At 38.9% G+C, this 16,250-nt stretch overlaps 1 protein-coding gene across 6 annotated transcripts in view; it reads left to right on the top strand.

Annotated features, from left to right (window-relative positions):
- Positions 1 to 16,250, top strand: part of PYR4 (pyrimidin 4) — a 239,364-nt gene that overhangs the window by 93,318 nt on the left and 129,796 nt on the right. For 3 of the 6 annotated variants that reach the window (XM_089428148.1, XM_089428147.1, XM_089428146.1), the window contains exon 2: positions 5,496 to 5,730. The exons of 1 other annotated variant lie outside the window; for it this stretch is intronic. In XM_089428148.1, the coding sequence (XP_089284274.1) occupies positions 5,557 to 5,730 (174 nt within the window). In that variant the 5' untranslated portion in view covers positions 5,496 to 5,556. The remainder of the gene's footprint in view (positions 1 to 5,495; positions 5,731 to 16,250) is intronic. 2 more of the 6 variants (XM_089428150.1, XM_089428149.1) reach the window with 2 other exon arrangements.

Genomic DNA, 16,250 nt, shown 5'->3' with positions numbered 1-16,250 from the left:
CATGCCCTTAAGGTCTTTAACATAATTTTTTTGACCTTTTGATTTACCTATAGCAATCTAACATGTGCTAGACCTACTTCAATGAGCAAGAAACTCATTGACATATATTATAAAAATAATATTTCTTTTTCTTGAATAAATACAAATATCAAAAGTACATTTATGAAGACCGAACCTAGTTACATTTCCTTCAACACTCCAGCTAATGGTTGACCCAAGGTGGCTCTCTCTCCCTCTGCATGTTCTCATTGCCGGCCCAAAAATACGCACTCCCTGAAGATAGCTGAGTGACTGTGTTGTAGATACTCCCCGGAACTCTTGAAAATGCTGTGGAACTGCCTTCCTAGGGCGGCACTCGAAGTCACTCGAAGGTAAGGTTGAATCTCCCACTTGAGAGATTCGTGGCTGAACAACCAGTTGACTCGGCTAAGCAGCTCGAGCAAACAGTCAAGTAAATTCGATGTATAAGAGTGAATGAATGACCAAGTGAGAGCCTCCTTCTCCTTATGACTTCGTGGGCCTTCCTTTGCCTCATGTGGGCCCCACCAACAACTATTCAAATTCCCTCCAAGCCATTCGAATTGCTAGTTCGAATTCCCATGTGGGTGGCCCCCACCTTCCACTAGCAAACTAATCTGGCTGAAATTTCTCCTAAGTTTCTAAGTCGAAACTGCTGGGTCCTTTTCCTTGGCAAAATTGTGTAGAGATAAACCTGTTACAAATGTATTTGGGAAGGGACATGACACGCCATATATACCATACCTTTATTGAAAATTCTTTGACTCATTCAGATGTTTTTGACAGTACTTTGACCACCACCTCCAGTCCATCGTGAAGATAGCCATAGAATACTGACCAAATTCTCCTCTACCATTTCAAAAAGTATCCAAGCCTTTGGATTCATCTACATCTGTTAAGCTGCATAGTCTATCCATGGGAAGCAGTCAGTCCATCCTTGATGTGATTTGAACACTTGATGACCTCTTGAAAGAGATTCTCCCCATCATAAGGCGTATTTGTGCTTCCTTGTTTCTCTTCGGTGCCTGTGTGGTTGTGGGTTATCACCCTCGTGATTTTTATTTTTTCCCTGCCTTCTTAGTTGCAAGCTTACTGAAAAACAAAGTGGGGTTCCGTGGGGAAATATTCTGGCTTGAATTAATATGAAATCATCATTAAAGTTACAGATCCTCTGGCCTTTTTTTCTTGTGATTGCCTGACATTTTTGAAGCCTGAGTATTTAGAATTTAGTTAACTACCCCCTTTTGCTTTGGCAGTTTCAGATGCCTTAGAACCCCTCTACATTTACATACCAGTGATGATATATTAGAGTATATCGTAGAAAATGCCCCTTTCTTAAAAAAATGAAGGTTAAACATGTAATGGGCTGAGCAATGTGAAGATTTTTTAGAGGTAATAATTGTCCAAGCTCACTGACACTAAATTGCCCATATCCGATGAGTATCATAGTACAGGGTTTTCAACCCTATATCGAGGTTGGAGCACGATTCTTGTTGGCCTCTACATTTGTCCACAGTGCAGATTTAACTACTTGAAGGTGTTTTGAGCAGGAATCTGTTGTTGTGAACTGGTTAAGAAAGCTTACCTTTCATTGTTTCAGGAGATACTCATCTTCTCTCACAGTTGCTAACACTTATTCCAATACTGAAGAACTCCCTATAGAAAATATTTTCCGTTTTGATGAATTCGAGATAGAAAATTTCAGTCTTTTCTATCTTGAATGATTCTCATTTGCAAAGCTCTTGCAAGAAAGTGTCAGTTTTTATACTCTTGAAAAATACTCTATGGAAGTTAACAGTTTTTCCAATCTTGAAGATCCCTTGATGGAAAATAAATATCTGAAGCTTAGTAGTGTCTGGGTTTTACATTTATGCTAAAGCATTTCGCATCTTAATCTCTCTATAGGGACATTTACAATCTAAAGTTTGCATGCCAGAAACAAGGAACAAACTCTGTGGCATTAACCTTATGTCTTGCCCTAAAAAAGACTAAAGAAAGTGCATTTCAGGGTTTCAAGATTTAACAGGTAGGAAATTACTCTGCTCAGTTCTCTTCTCACTAGTACTCCATTGCTGCAATAAATGCCAGATAGTCTTCCAAGATGTTATAAATATATCTATGTGCAAAGCTTTGTGAAGCATCTTGAGGGTTTGAAAAGACTACATGTGGTAATAATTATAATAGAAAAATATGATGATGACTGCAGGGATGCCTGCCTTGAGATGCTAGATTGGAAACACAATAGATTGATTGAAATATATCCCAAAAGAATTGAGGAATGAAATATTTTGGTATACCAAATTTTTATCTTGCTTTCTGATATTTTTTGCAAAATTAGTTTTCACAAGCTTCAAATAATATGACATTTACAGTGACATACCTCACAATGTAAAGAATATAAATAAGGTAGGACAATCTCACTTTGTTCTTTTTGTAAACCCTCAAGTTGACATTATTGTCAAATATTCTAAGAAAATTTTCTGTTGTAATTGCCAATCGGCTTTTGTGATTCTTCATATATAGGTACCTATTTATTTGGATATATCTTCACTATCCATTTATTTGGTTATTGCTCTAGCTGTATCCTGGCAAGTCATCCTTCTTGATGCTTTGGATTGTTCATAGATAGGTCAGGATTTGAGGAAGAGGGTTCAAAACATGTGACTGCATATAGTTATTGTGTCTTCCCTGGCTTAAAAGTTGACTGTTGTACTCTGAAATTGTTGGTTGTTGCTCTTGATGTTAAAATTGGCAACTAGGGCCAAACTCCACATGGGTCATCTCATTTATGGCAGCTGATATTTTTATTAGATTCCTCTCTCAGAGAGGTGTAGGATTGATCTAAAGATCATCCGATTCTGACATGTACAAATGAAGTTATGAATTTATTTTGATTATGGACAAATTGTCAAGGTCGGCCAGCGAACTCATGTAGGCTCAGAAGCCCAACAGTCACGTCTATTCATCCTCAATGTTTGCCTATAAATACATGATGCCTCATCCTCATTTGGACACACTTCACTTCTCACACATCTCTCTCTCCTCACATGATTGGGTACGGATTTCTGGGTAGCTTCTCTCTCCACACGTGCGAAGGAAAGGACAGTCATTTTCTGTTTCAGCGTTGACCAGGTTTGACTGAAAATTTCAGAGGCTGTTTTTGGGCTGTGTTGACCAAGCATTGACCTATTTTGCTGTGATTTTGGGTGGAGGAATTCTGTCCTAGCAGGGCGCATATCTGGGCACAAGAACTGAGGCAACCTGACCTCCTGTTTGACCAGCGTTGACTGTACTAGGGCTGGCTGCAGGGTTGACTTTGTTGTCCAGTTTTGACTGGACTTTTTTGGGCTGAGTAGACTTGCTGTTGGAGGCTGAAGTTGACTGGGTTTGACCAAACTGAATTGAGGTAGAAATCTGCCCTGTTGACCAGCGTTGACTTTTCTGGTTACAGCTCTTTTGCTGCTGGTATAAATTATCAGAATCTGTAAATTGTACTATCTCTCTCTGCTGAACTGTTGAAGACTAAAGGAAGATTTGATCAACGGTTTCCCCACATTGGGGTTTGTCCCTGGCTGGTGCCACATCTTGTGTCCTCTTGTCTTGGCTTGTCTTCTAATGTTTATGTTTATGTTCTATTTGCATTTTACTATCATGTTGATGTGATTGCTAAACTGGATATTGATATTGGGCTAATTAAGAAATTGAGGTAAAATTGCGCTAAAGCATAGAACATACCATTGTTGTCTAAAATTAACACTTGATGTATCCTGGCTGGTCATCCTTGCTCATAGTTTGGATTTTTAATAAATAGGTCAGGGTTCGAGGAAATGGGTCAAAACATGTGACTGCATCTTTTTATTGTGCCCCCTCTGGCTTAAAAGTTGCTTGTTGTACTCTGAAATTATTGGTGACTGACAGAAATTGATTTAGAGAACCCTCTTGTAATAATGATAATAATTGTTGCCACTGCCAAGGCCCCTGGCAATATGATGAAAATTGGAAAATTGGTGCATAAAATTAAGTTAACCAGTGATTTATCTGAAGTACTTGGATTGAAGTTTGGGACCTCTCCCACTTGCCTCAAGTAACTGAACCTATTTTCACGTAAACCCATGGGAATGGGATTCTGGCTATTTCTGTTGAAAAATTATTATGTCACATTCCCTTTTAATTTTTTATAATAATAAGTACAATAAACAACATGCTAATAAGTACAATATACAATGACTAATTTCTTTCAATGATAGAAAAGCTTATCATTAAAAAATGATAGAAAAGTTGTCATTTAAAAACGATTGAAAAACTTTATCATTCAAAGTTTGAGTCTGTATGTATATCCAATTATTTGAGTTCGGGCATTAAGGATTTAGTATCAACCTGAGAAATGTAAGAATTGAATTATCAAAACCAAAACTTTGTTTCTATATAAAAATTAATACAATCTCTCGTAAAGAAACAACATGATACATAATTATTAGTCACTCTTAGATAAGAGTACGAAAATAATTTTAGACTTTATTAGTCACTCTTAGATAAGAGTACGAAGATAATTTTGGACCTGTACTAGTGAGTGAAACTACATCTACTGCAGTTGATTGAGCACATTGAGGGCCATACTTTATTAGAATAGTTTATTGTATTACTTTTAATATTTTTCTTTACATATTTACAGATACTTCTCAATGGTTTCTCTAAGATCCACTACTTTGATTATATAACAACTTGTTTTTCAGGAAGAAAAAAAATGCTGAAGTCCTCAGAGTTGCTAGTTGAGCCAAGTAGAAATAGTGTTAGATCATACTCCAAAATGCAGTTTCAACCCCCTATTTTAATTTATAACTCTTTTTAGAGGTATAAAATTCTAGTCTTTTAACTTTGGACATAAATGCACAGTTACATGTAAAAAAGTTACAAAATAAAATTCTTATGCATGCACAACACTTCAAGGACTTTTTGAAGTTCTCTTCTTGCAACTTCTTTTCTCTATATTCTTGATATTCTTAAAGTCTGCATTATTGTTTGGTTTACTATGCACTGGTTATATCTCTTTATTGCCTTTGGTTTTGTTCCACGATCACTTGTCAGGGTTCCTAGATGATTTGTATTTATATGCATTCAAGAGTTTGTATTTATGTTGGAAGTTGCTTGAATTAGTTTATGCACAATTTTTTCAATATATAGCTTGGTATGACAATCGGTGTTCTAGAACTATTAGAACTGCTAAATATCTTGGCTATATGGTTCGTTGTAATTCTTGTATTGTTGCATACAGTGTGCAAAAAAACTGAGACAATCAATTCACTGATGCACAAATCAGGGTATATTGGTTCTATTAGTGAGTCTTTGCAAAAGAGTTTGCATCACTAGTTATCAGAGCATTCTCTACGTGATGCATTACAATGACGATGTTACATTTGTTTCAATTCGATGATAAAATTGGCAGGGACTAAGCTTCTTACCACTCTTGTTTATTTCAGAGAAGCTTGGATATATATTTTGCAGTCGTGTATGTTGATTTGGAGTCATACCTGACACTCGATGCTTGAAATGTCTATATCTTGCCCCAACACCATTACCGAATCAGCTTCAACTTCAATTGTTACTCATTCCTATTTTTGTTGTGGGTCAAAGCAGGCGGGCCTCAAAGGATCCACATCCACGTTCCATCCATTTAATCACAATAAGTTTTCTCTTCCAACTGTCAGGACGAAAGTATGTATCTCCCATGCATTGAATAAACTCTTCTTCTTTATATATTTACAGATAATTAATACAAAATAAGCCGAGTTTAATCACTCATACTTGTGGTTTTCACTGTTAATTCCAAAATGCGGTCAAATTGATTCACAACTTTGTAGCTCTACTTTGTTGCTTGTGACGTCATCAAGACATTCCTAGATATTACTCTATTGCGGCAATTTTCATTCTCTTGCTGTTTTCTGCTGCAGTAGATGGTCTATCTGGAACTATAACTGTGTTCCTTGAATCTTGAATCCTGAAAGTGTCATCATTAAATCCCATCTCCTTCACTGCATCCCTGGGACATTAGATAATATTTGCTACCTAGTAGGGGACTGCCTAATAAAATAAGGCTCCCTCCTGCATTTAAGCATCCACAATAAGTTGCTTGTTTACAAAGGGATTTTTTCTGCTTTCCAATCAAGCAAACTCCTTTACGATCCCAGTAAAACTTAGACTTGCTTTTGAAAGTTAACAATTGGGTGTGTTAAAGAAAACTCTAGCACCTAGTGCAAAGTCTCACTAGGTGACCTATACAATGCAACACACATGAGTGTTACCACTGTTAGTTTTTGGATTATGGTAGCAGCGGACAAGTGTTCTATTCTCAAATTGTGTCTAAGAGGCTAAGGAGCAAGAGATTTGCAAAACCTAGAAAAGGTTTCGCTAGAAAACACTTGGAGACGGCTAAATTAAATTAATTAGCCAATAATTAAAAAGTTCCTAAGTGTAACTTAGAAAAATTAGTTAATTAAAGAGAATTAATTAAGGAAGTTCGAATTTGTTCTAGAGGCTTCTATTGATGAAGTCAAATTGATCTTAGCCATTGGTTGAGATGTAATCATGGTTGTTGAGGCTCCAACAAGAGATTATAAGAGCAGGTCAAAGGGATTGGAGAAAACAGTGTAGCCTCAATAGATCTCTGGCAATACAATTGTAACCTCAATAGTTGTATTGTCCCAAATCAAAATTTGGAACAGACACTTCATATAAAACTATCATGCATTTTCCAGAAAATTGACATGTAAAACCCAAATCATAAATCTATAAATTGCACAAAATCTCATTAAAAATCACAACATGAGGAACAATGAGAAATTCAGCAACCAAAATCCAGCTTTATTATATATAGATGTATGCCAATAAAATAGTTGGGAATGACCCTCCGGTCTCCAAACTGGAACAAAATAACAATCACTACACCTGTGGATTCTGAATGAATCCACCAAGGGGAGATGGGTGCTCGCCCAATCTCTCTAAATCACCCGAGGGTTTTCGCCCTGGGGCTACCAATGGAGTAGAGAACTGGGTTCTCATACAAAAAACAATACTCAATCCAAGATGTCCTCCAATGGTCTCCTCTTTCTCTTTTATAGATTTGATGGACTCCTCTAGAACCTTCTATTTTATTATTATTTTAATCATGGAGCACTTTTCCCTCTTTTATTTCAATTAAAATATGTTTTTTAATGTGGGAAAATGGTAAATTGGCCATCATGTCTCCCCAAGTCAGTGAAATTCTCATCTAACTATCCCATCATATAGATCTTCTCATTCTACTTCCAACGAGCTATTACACTAAGGTTTTCTTCCACATATTCCTCCCAGAATGCCACCTTAAGTGTAATTAATTGAGTCAAGCCCACTAATAACTTAGTTTTCTGAAAGTTGTTGGAATGCGCTGGAATGAAAGGAAAACTGTGCGGATGATGGAATATACCAAGCGAATGTCGTTGGACCTCATAGAATCTCCTCAAAACTCCATCGGGACCCGTGATGACATAACCTGCTCCACGGACCTGGCCATCCCCTGCCCTGGAAATCCACCCTGGCTGTACTATGAAGAAGAATAAAAAATGGGGACATGACAGTCCTCCCGCCCCAACATTGCTTGCCCTCAAGCAATCCAAACCTATGGACCAATCTAGTGGCCCAACGCAACTGAGACCCAATGCCTGGATCCCATACGAACCACTGGTCCACGTCACGCCTCCAAGTTATTGAAACATGACTGGATCCTCCAATACCTAGATCCCATGTCCGTCTCTGACTCAACCTGCTACTAGTAGATCCACCTGGATCCTAATGGCACCAAGAAGGAGCATCAATGCTCCATGGCTCTTGCTGTGCTATAGCTCCGACTGTGAATGCTGCCCCACCAACTGCATACTAGCTCATCACTTCTCTCCAATCCAACTCTCTGCATAAACCAAGGTCAATCTCATCATGCTAATGCTGTGTTGAGATACTGATGAGTGGCCAACCTAAATTCTGTTGCCAACTGAAGCATGTAACATCCCTCACCTCTAAGGGCTCCTGCAATACAATGCCTCTGACTAAAAATGATACTCCATCAGTAGGGTACCAGCTCATGATCTCTCGCCAATCCAATGCATGGATTCCTGTGCAAGGAATACATCTGCTATGCTGATATTGATCCATGCTCAACTCTTGATGCTCCACCTGGACAATCAAAACATGTCCAAGAAATCCTGCCTCTCTCCCTCTAATGGGAAAAAGTGGGCAAATTGTGTTGCAAGCCCTGTTTATGAACTCCTGGAGAGGGTTGCTCCCTGAATATGTTGCAGCTTTGCTAGCTGCCACTATATCTGTTTGCACCTCATCAATGGGTAGACCCAAAGATGGATGCACCACCATCTCCAACAACTCTTGCCGCCTACTAGCCTCCTACAAAACTACCCCGTCAACCTCCAACACCTCCTGAGGACAAATGTCTGCAAATACTACCTCCCTGGAGGTTGCCTGCACATCTATCTGCTCCACTCCAATGACTGGCCCCACGGGTGTCTGCTCATCCTCCACCATGGGCTCAATGTGAGCCACTAGCTGACTATCCAAAAATGGCCCATCCCGCACATTGTGTGTATCAATTGTCTCATGCTCCTATGTGCGCTCTCTATGTTGAATCATCCATCGCTCATCTGCTCCCGGATCTCCTTCCCTCATGGGAACAATCGACCGCTCATCATACTCCTCTGCCACACATGGATGCATATCTGGGCTACTGTCATCAACTCCATATGACTGCTCGTGCTCCTCGGAGGTACCATCGTATGAACCCATGGACTCGCCCAAGGAAGAGCCCTCATCCTGACAGACATAAAGAATATCTCCCTGCTCTACTGCTGTCATCTCCTCAGTGTCACTCAAGCATGAGTGGTCAGGTCCCCAAGGTCCCTTGCAGATAAAGCAAAGTCCCTTCCTCCTCATCTCATTCTTGTTGCATGATCCCCCAATCTTAAGCTACTCCTCCCTGGTCAACTGCCTCCTGACAAGCCCAATGTTCTGCTCAACCAACCTCTCGGCTAGCTCGTAAGCAGCAGGTGAGACCAACTGCTTTCTCCTCCAAATAGACAACAATCGAGATTGCAACTCCCGACAAATGGCATCATGACCTCTCATACATGATGGAAAGATGGACTCAATATGTGCTATAACTGTGTCATGATGATGTTTCCTAATGCTGAAGAAGCATTGGAACATCTGCAAGATCAAGCCATCGCACTCTAGATCAAACTGATTTCATAAGTCCTAGTCATGGCCATGCCTCTTAAAATATCAAGCTTCTTCCTAAAGGTAGAGCCTGCACTATTGTCCAAATCTCGAAAAGTTTCTATCATCAGTCTGAAAACTCTCCTCATAACATCATCTTTGTAAGGAGCTATAGGTGCGGTTAGTCTCATGATGTTACTGAGACAAGATACAACTAGAAGTTGCTATAGGTGCGGTTAGTCTCATGATGTTACTGAGACAAGATACAACTGGAAGTTTAACCCTTTCACAAGGTTCCTCCAAGAACTTGTGTTGTAGGAGAGCAAGCATAGCAGGTTTTAGAGCCCAAATTAATTTCTTCCCTTCTAACTGTCTCACTTTGGAAAGGAGGGCTTCAAATTCATCAAGTTTGAAGAGGACTTTCCATGTGACCCTCATGTGTTTCAAATATGTTCCAAGGGAGAAAATCTTGTGTCCTATCTCCTGCCACTCCTGCACATTTGTTGGTTGTTTTTTCTGAAGAATGACATAGAGCCCCTTTGAGAAGGGTCTGCTGACTTCTGTTGCTGGTTTATGAAGGGAATTTATAAAGGTTTCATCCATGTTTAGCTTAATGATGACTAGCACATCAAGCTGAATTTTACATGACTCTGATAGCAGTACAACAATACTTCTATAGCTGATTCAATACACATACCCTTCACATGACATAACAATCTGGTAATCAAGCACACAAATTTCTGTGACAAGATACATGCAACTTTTCTTCAAATCAAGTTCTACTCAATAACATACAATAACATGGATAGCAATACAAGCAGTCTTCCTCACAAATGGACTCAACAATTAAGGATACCCTCTCAACACACTTAGTGACAACAAACAACTCCCTTCTCTGACAACAAAATTGACACACTAATGGTAATATACACGACCTTTGCTAAGAGAACATACAATGATATACTTCAAATTCACTAATTAAAATGAAGGCTATATTGAGACCCTGGTAATTGTGACCCCCAAAAAAATTTCAGCCTTTCTTCAGTCTTCAAAGCATACGAACTCAGCCCCTGCAAGCAGAATACACTTCCCAGAATTGTGTAGTCCCCTCAGCAAAAGGACTTAGCTCTCCTTTAATCCCTCAACCCCGAAATTGCCACTGCATTCTCTGGTATAGCTTCGCTGAGTTGCTTATGAGGCCAGTTTGTTAAATAGTTCAACTGTACTCCGCTGTATGTGAAATGTATCTTCTGGTATATATTGGAAAGTTGAACCTCTATTAGAGAGTACTTGGTCCACAAGAAAAGATAATCTGGAGAAATCCTTCAGTTCTAAAGGTGAATACAACAACCACTCAAGGAGAACTCAACCCTTGCAATTTGGTCAATTGTTGTAGATGCAATTTTTGTGCCAGTAGAATTTTCTGAGATTGCCAGTGATGGATTTTACCAAGAGATTGTGTGTGGCTCCCTTTAAATGACTGAATTGGCCACTTACACAACCCTTGGTTGATTGAATAGATGGGTTCGTACTTCGTTGTCCTTCTTGTGTGCTGTAGGGTATAACCCTGCATAAACAAAAATTACCTACCAACTATATTCTGCTCAGGGCCATCAAGTGTAAGAGAGAAGTCGGCCCAAATTTAATTATGGAAAACCCTCCTTGTGAACGAAAGTCACAACTTCAGCAAATTATATGTAACTTGCCATTCTGAAAATGAGGCAATCTGCTTCAACAATGTGATACTCAGGTGATTGTGTGTGCACTGTCGTTCCATCTAATCTGGCTCCTCAGATTCCGCCGTTACCGCTGAGGGAATCTGCCTGTGGCTCGAAAAAGAAGTTGTTAACCTTTGTGTGACACTGTTTGCCAAACAACGTTCCAAACCCGTGCCATAAACTCCATGCACGAATGCTCAGACATTGGATAAGTGATCAAATGGCCCCATGCACTCCGCTACACGTGTGATAGACGTTGTCTACTCTACTACTTGGACTTTAATAATACATATTTATTTGTCCTCTAGACATTCTCATGTAGTGCCCTCACTATGATCTCTGCTACCTGACAACTTCCACGACTAGTATTAAAAATTGTCTGCAGTAGTCACATTGGATGAAACTCCGTCAATGATTCAACCCGATGTAGCTTCTCCTCTGTGTGCATAGTCTTGGCCCAACTACTCTGTGTCCTTGACAATTCTACGTGCAATTGTAGTTTGTTTGGCTTTTGTTGACCCAACAACATGAACTTCGCGATCAATTGACAGGTGGTGAGATACTCTGGTGGTGTCTACGTTCACGCTTGATCCGACGTTCAATAAAAACATTCCATACACAAGGATTTCCAACATCATTCATACCTCCTCCGCATTCAACATTATATGTCCAAGTGTTGGTGTTAACTCCTACAAACAAAGTGATTCCAATTGCGTGATTTCAAACAAGTGGTAATGACGCTTTCTCATGTTGGCTCCCGCACAGTCAAACCCAGGAGCGTCGCTACGTCCACTCACTCTGATCACCAACAACACACCCAATGACCCTTCAACACGAACTTGGTCCCTTGCCAATTACCAATGAAATTCGGCCCTGATCCCTGTGACAAAATAATCTTGGTCTTGAGGCTCAAAAATTGGGGTTATCAATGAATAATCACAACCATAAAATGAAAGCGTTCGGCCTCTGATCACAACAATTCGACCTTTTCTTTTGGCACGGTCAATACTAATAGCCTCTCTTAAAAAAATTAATACGCCGCTACCTTTGCAAAATAACTTGCCACCGCACTTTTAATAATTTTGATTTTCACCCTGGGATAAAACAATTATTCTTCGCCCATCGCTTGATTGAATTGGACCACTGCCCAAAATGCTTAGGCGGCTAATAAAACCCTGAATGCATATCTCATGACCTTTTTATAATTGGTTGACTTTGATAAAATCACTCTTCCTTTAATAATTTCGGCCACTGAAAAACATCGACTTGAAATATTCAGCTAATAAAACAATAGAGTCAGTCCCTTTTAAAAATGAAAATATTTGCACGAGGCCCACTTGACCAAATTTTAATCCATGACTTCTATAAACTTCATGCTCGAAACATTGGGTTAGGAATCAACCTCTTAAAAATTGGATCAACGCCGCCTCTCAAAAGAAATGTAGCAACCAATTTGTCGTATCATCATTAAGTAGGAGACAAATTCTAAAGAATTTGTCTAATACTTGGTAATAGAACTTTTGTATGATGTGCAAGACAAATTTCTCCCAAATTGATGAAATAATCAAGCAAGAGTTTGGTACTTTTCTTAGTTATTGTAAATAACCCGAAAACCCTCAAATCATAATAGCTACAACAGAAAGTTGAAAATCCGCAGGATGAGCCAAGTTCGACGCTCTGATACCACTATATTGTCCCAAATCAAAACTTTTGGAACAAACACTTCATATAAAACTATCATGCATTGTCTAGAAAATTGCTATGTAAAACCCAAATCATAAATCTATAAATTGCAAAAAATCTCATTAAAAATCATACCATGAGGAACAATGAGAAATGAAACAACCAAAATCCAGCGTTATTATATATAGATGTATGCCAATACAATAGCTGGGAATGACCCTCCAGTCTCCAAACTGAAATAGAAAAACAATCACTACACCTGTGGATTCTGAATGAATCCACCAAGGGGAGATGGGTGCTCGCCCAATCTCTCTACCCGAGGGTTTTCGTCTTGGGGCTACCAATGGAGTAGAGAACCGAGTTCTCAACCTCTCATACAAGAAACAATACTCAATCCAAGATGTCCTCCAATGGTCTCGTCCTTCTCTTTTACAAATTTGATGGACTCCTCTAGAACTTTCTATATTATTATTATTTTAATCATGGAGCACTTTTCCCTCTTTTATTTCAGTTAAAATATTCTTTTTAATGTGGGAAAATGGTAAATTGACCATCATATCTCCCCAAGTTAGTGAAACTCTCATCTAACCATCCCATCATGTAGATCTTCTCATTCTGGTTCCAATGAGCTATTAAACTAATGTGTTCTGCCATGTATTCCTCCCGTAATGCCACCTTAAGCATAATTAATTGTGTCAAGCCCACTAATAACTCAATTTTTTGAAAGTTGTCGGAATGCACCGGAATGAAAGGGAAACTGTGCAGATGATGGACTATACCAAGCGAATGCCGTTGGACCTCGTAGAAACTCCTCAAAACTCCATCGGGATCCGTGATGACATAACCTGCTCCACAGGCCTGGCCATCCCCTGCCGTGGAAATCCACCTTGGCTGTACTATGAAGAAGAATAAATAATGGGGACATGACGACAGTAGAATACTAACTGTGTGTACAAGGCATCTTCTACACATACTTGACAAGGATCCTCGCTCAACCATTCAAGATATTTCTACAATAATACAAGGTTCATGACAATATATGGCATCGGTATACTTAGGTCTCTGCAACTTCAAAACAACACTCTTCTTTTGAACACATACTCTGCAATATAATGCGATGGCTCCAAAGGAAACATCCCCACACGGGTATGCACAAAACTTTGATCAACACATCACACTTCAGGTTGGCAAACGATCTCGACATCGGTGTATGGATCGCACGTAGTCCAACCCCCCTTAGCAGACCTTATCTTGCCTTAGGCTAGGCCTTATCAATGAGCACACCTTTGATTCTACCTCTAGATAGCGTCCTAAACAATCCTCAACACTATCCTTTGAAGCTGCCCAACTAGGCATAAACTTATGCCAGTTATATCATTGAGCAATTATACATAGAAAATCTCAACAAAATGCAATGAAAACAATAAGATGATAAAGAGACAACCATGCACATAAGAGACAACGAATTTCTCGTTGAAGAAAAGTTGTCGAATTTTTCCCACGGTTGGGATGAACCGCATTAGATGGTTTGAAACGTCGACCAACAACTAATGATGTGATTGATTTGAAAGACATTCTAAATAAGGAACATCAATCACAAAAGTCTGAAATCAAAGCGAAATTTGTTCTTCAATAATATTTACAATTCCAAGAATATTCCATAAATCTGTGACAAAATCCAAATATATTCACTAGTCAAACCTGGTCAAAATTCGAACTTAGTCAATGCTGGTGAAGCCTTCAAATTAGTCAATTCTAGTCAACTATTCATCTTGTTCAACTTGTCCCCTGCAATCAAATTTGGACCTATGGTTGACCCCTGTTGTCAACTTGGATCTGCGGTTGACTTGCTGTGGTCGGACCTGTGGCCAAACATACTCTCTCTGCGGTCAAATCCGACCTCCTTCTGCAGTGAAACTTGGATAGATTTTTAGTTAAACAGAGGAAAATTATCGATCAAGCATAACAGGGCAAAACTTGGTCAAGTGGAAGCCTCTATGATTTGGTCAAACTTCAAATCTTCTTGACTTTGCACATGTGAATAAAAGAGAGAATGTGGAAAGAATTGTTTACATCTAGTTTCCTTGAGTGATTTGACAATTGGTGAAGTATCTTATTGCTAATAAGAACACTGACACTTTGGTTTCTTGTGAGTTTCATATTATTCAAAGATTCAATTTTGCACCTAAATAAGCTTACTCACATAAGCACATTAATCTCATCTCTTGTTGAGTGGTTTCTATTGCTTAAGTTGGTGTTAACTAAGGAGATCATTTCTTGAACTTAAGTAATCCTTGTTCTTGTATAATTAGCATTGAAGATATAATTGTTCAAATTGGCATTGTGATATCTTATCTTGAGGATTTGCTAATTATGTAAAGAGCATCAATCATCTATTTGTCTTAAGAAAATTGATATCTCGCATAAGTGTTAACAATAACCTTGGTTAATTGTTCTAGGTAACATTTTTGGATAAGTGCTCTAGCTCTCTTTTACTTGCCATCATTAATTGTTTCATGGTTAAAATCTATTGTGGATGACAACTTTATCTTTGGCATATTGATAATCTATTGTTAAGAGGATTTATCTTGTTGTCATTTGATACTTGGGAATTATCTCTTGGTTATCTTTGAATCTTGTGGGCACTAGTGAAACTGAGCATTCCATCTTGTATATAAGATTGTCTCTTATTCATTGATAAGTACTCCTTGCCATAAGATAATAATAATTAAGTACTTAAAGTTAATAAACAATCTTAACTCAAGAACACTCACATCATCTTGTATTGCATTCTAGGATTAGTCTTGCATTAATAACTTACTTCCAAGCATAAGCTTGGTTGATAGAGAATAGGACCACCTTTCTCATCTAGCTTGAGGAGCCTAGCACCTCTTTAGTGGTTAACACAGTGACCTTGCAGTCGTCAGAGCCACAGTCTCTGTAGCACCAGAGGCATCAGGTGGCTAGAACCTAAGGGGAGGTATCGTTAACCAAACCTTTGCTTGCTTCCCCTTGGCTTCTTTCTCACAACCTACCCTAGAGACTAGCTTCAAAATAGTTAAGAGAAATGATACATTTAGCTAGGCATATAATTAAAATTAACCAAGATTTTGGCATATCACCTAGATTGTAGGACTTGCACTTCATATAGGATAGCAAAGCATCTAAGCAGCGATTGTTCATTCGGTTACCTAGTATTTAATTGATCTAAAGCAAATAGTTGACTCCATAAGGCATTGGTCTCATATAACGATCTAATCTAATCTCTTAACTTGCTATAATCAACCAAGTGGCTAGGCCATTCAATCGTGTCTCTCGGAATTGGTGGTTGCCAACTGGTCTTTCATTTTTATATTCGATAGGGATTACCCCCCATAGTCTGTTGTTGGGAGACACCTAGAACTGAGTGGGCGGGGATCAGAGTGACAACCCCTGCTCTGATTCGTTGTCACACCATGTTTGTACAATCTGAGTGACAACAGTTCCTATAGATAGTAGTCTCCTTGTATAATCCTTTTCCTTAATGACCTTCCTTTGATCCCATTTTCTTCAATAGATCTTCAAGCTGCCTTTTTCTTC

Source organism: Pinus tabuliformis, chromosome 4_2 (genome assembly GCF_031772625.1).
Source record: "Pinus tabuliformis cultivar Carrire ecotype Pingquan chromosome 4_2, CPIR1, whole genome shotgun sequence".
Lineage (NCBI taxonomy): Eukaryota > Viridiplantae > Streptophyta > Pinopsida > Pinales > Pinaceae > Pinus > Pinus tabuliformis.
Note: the sequence above shows the minus strand (reverse complement) of the source record. Positions and strands in the feature narration are given on the sequence as shown.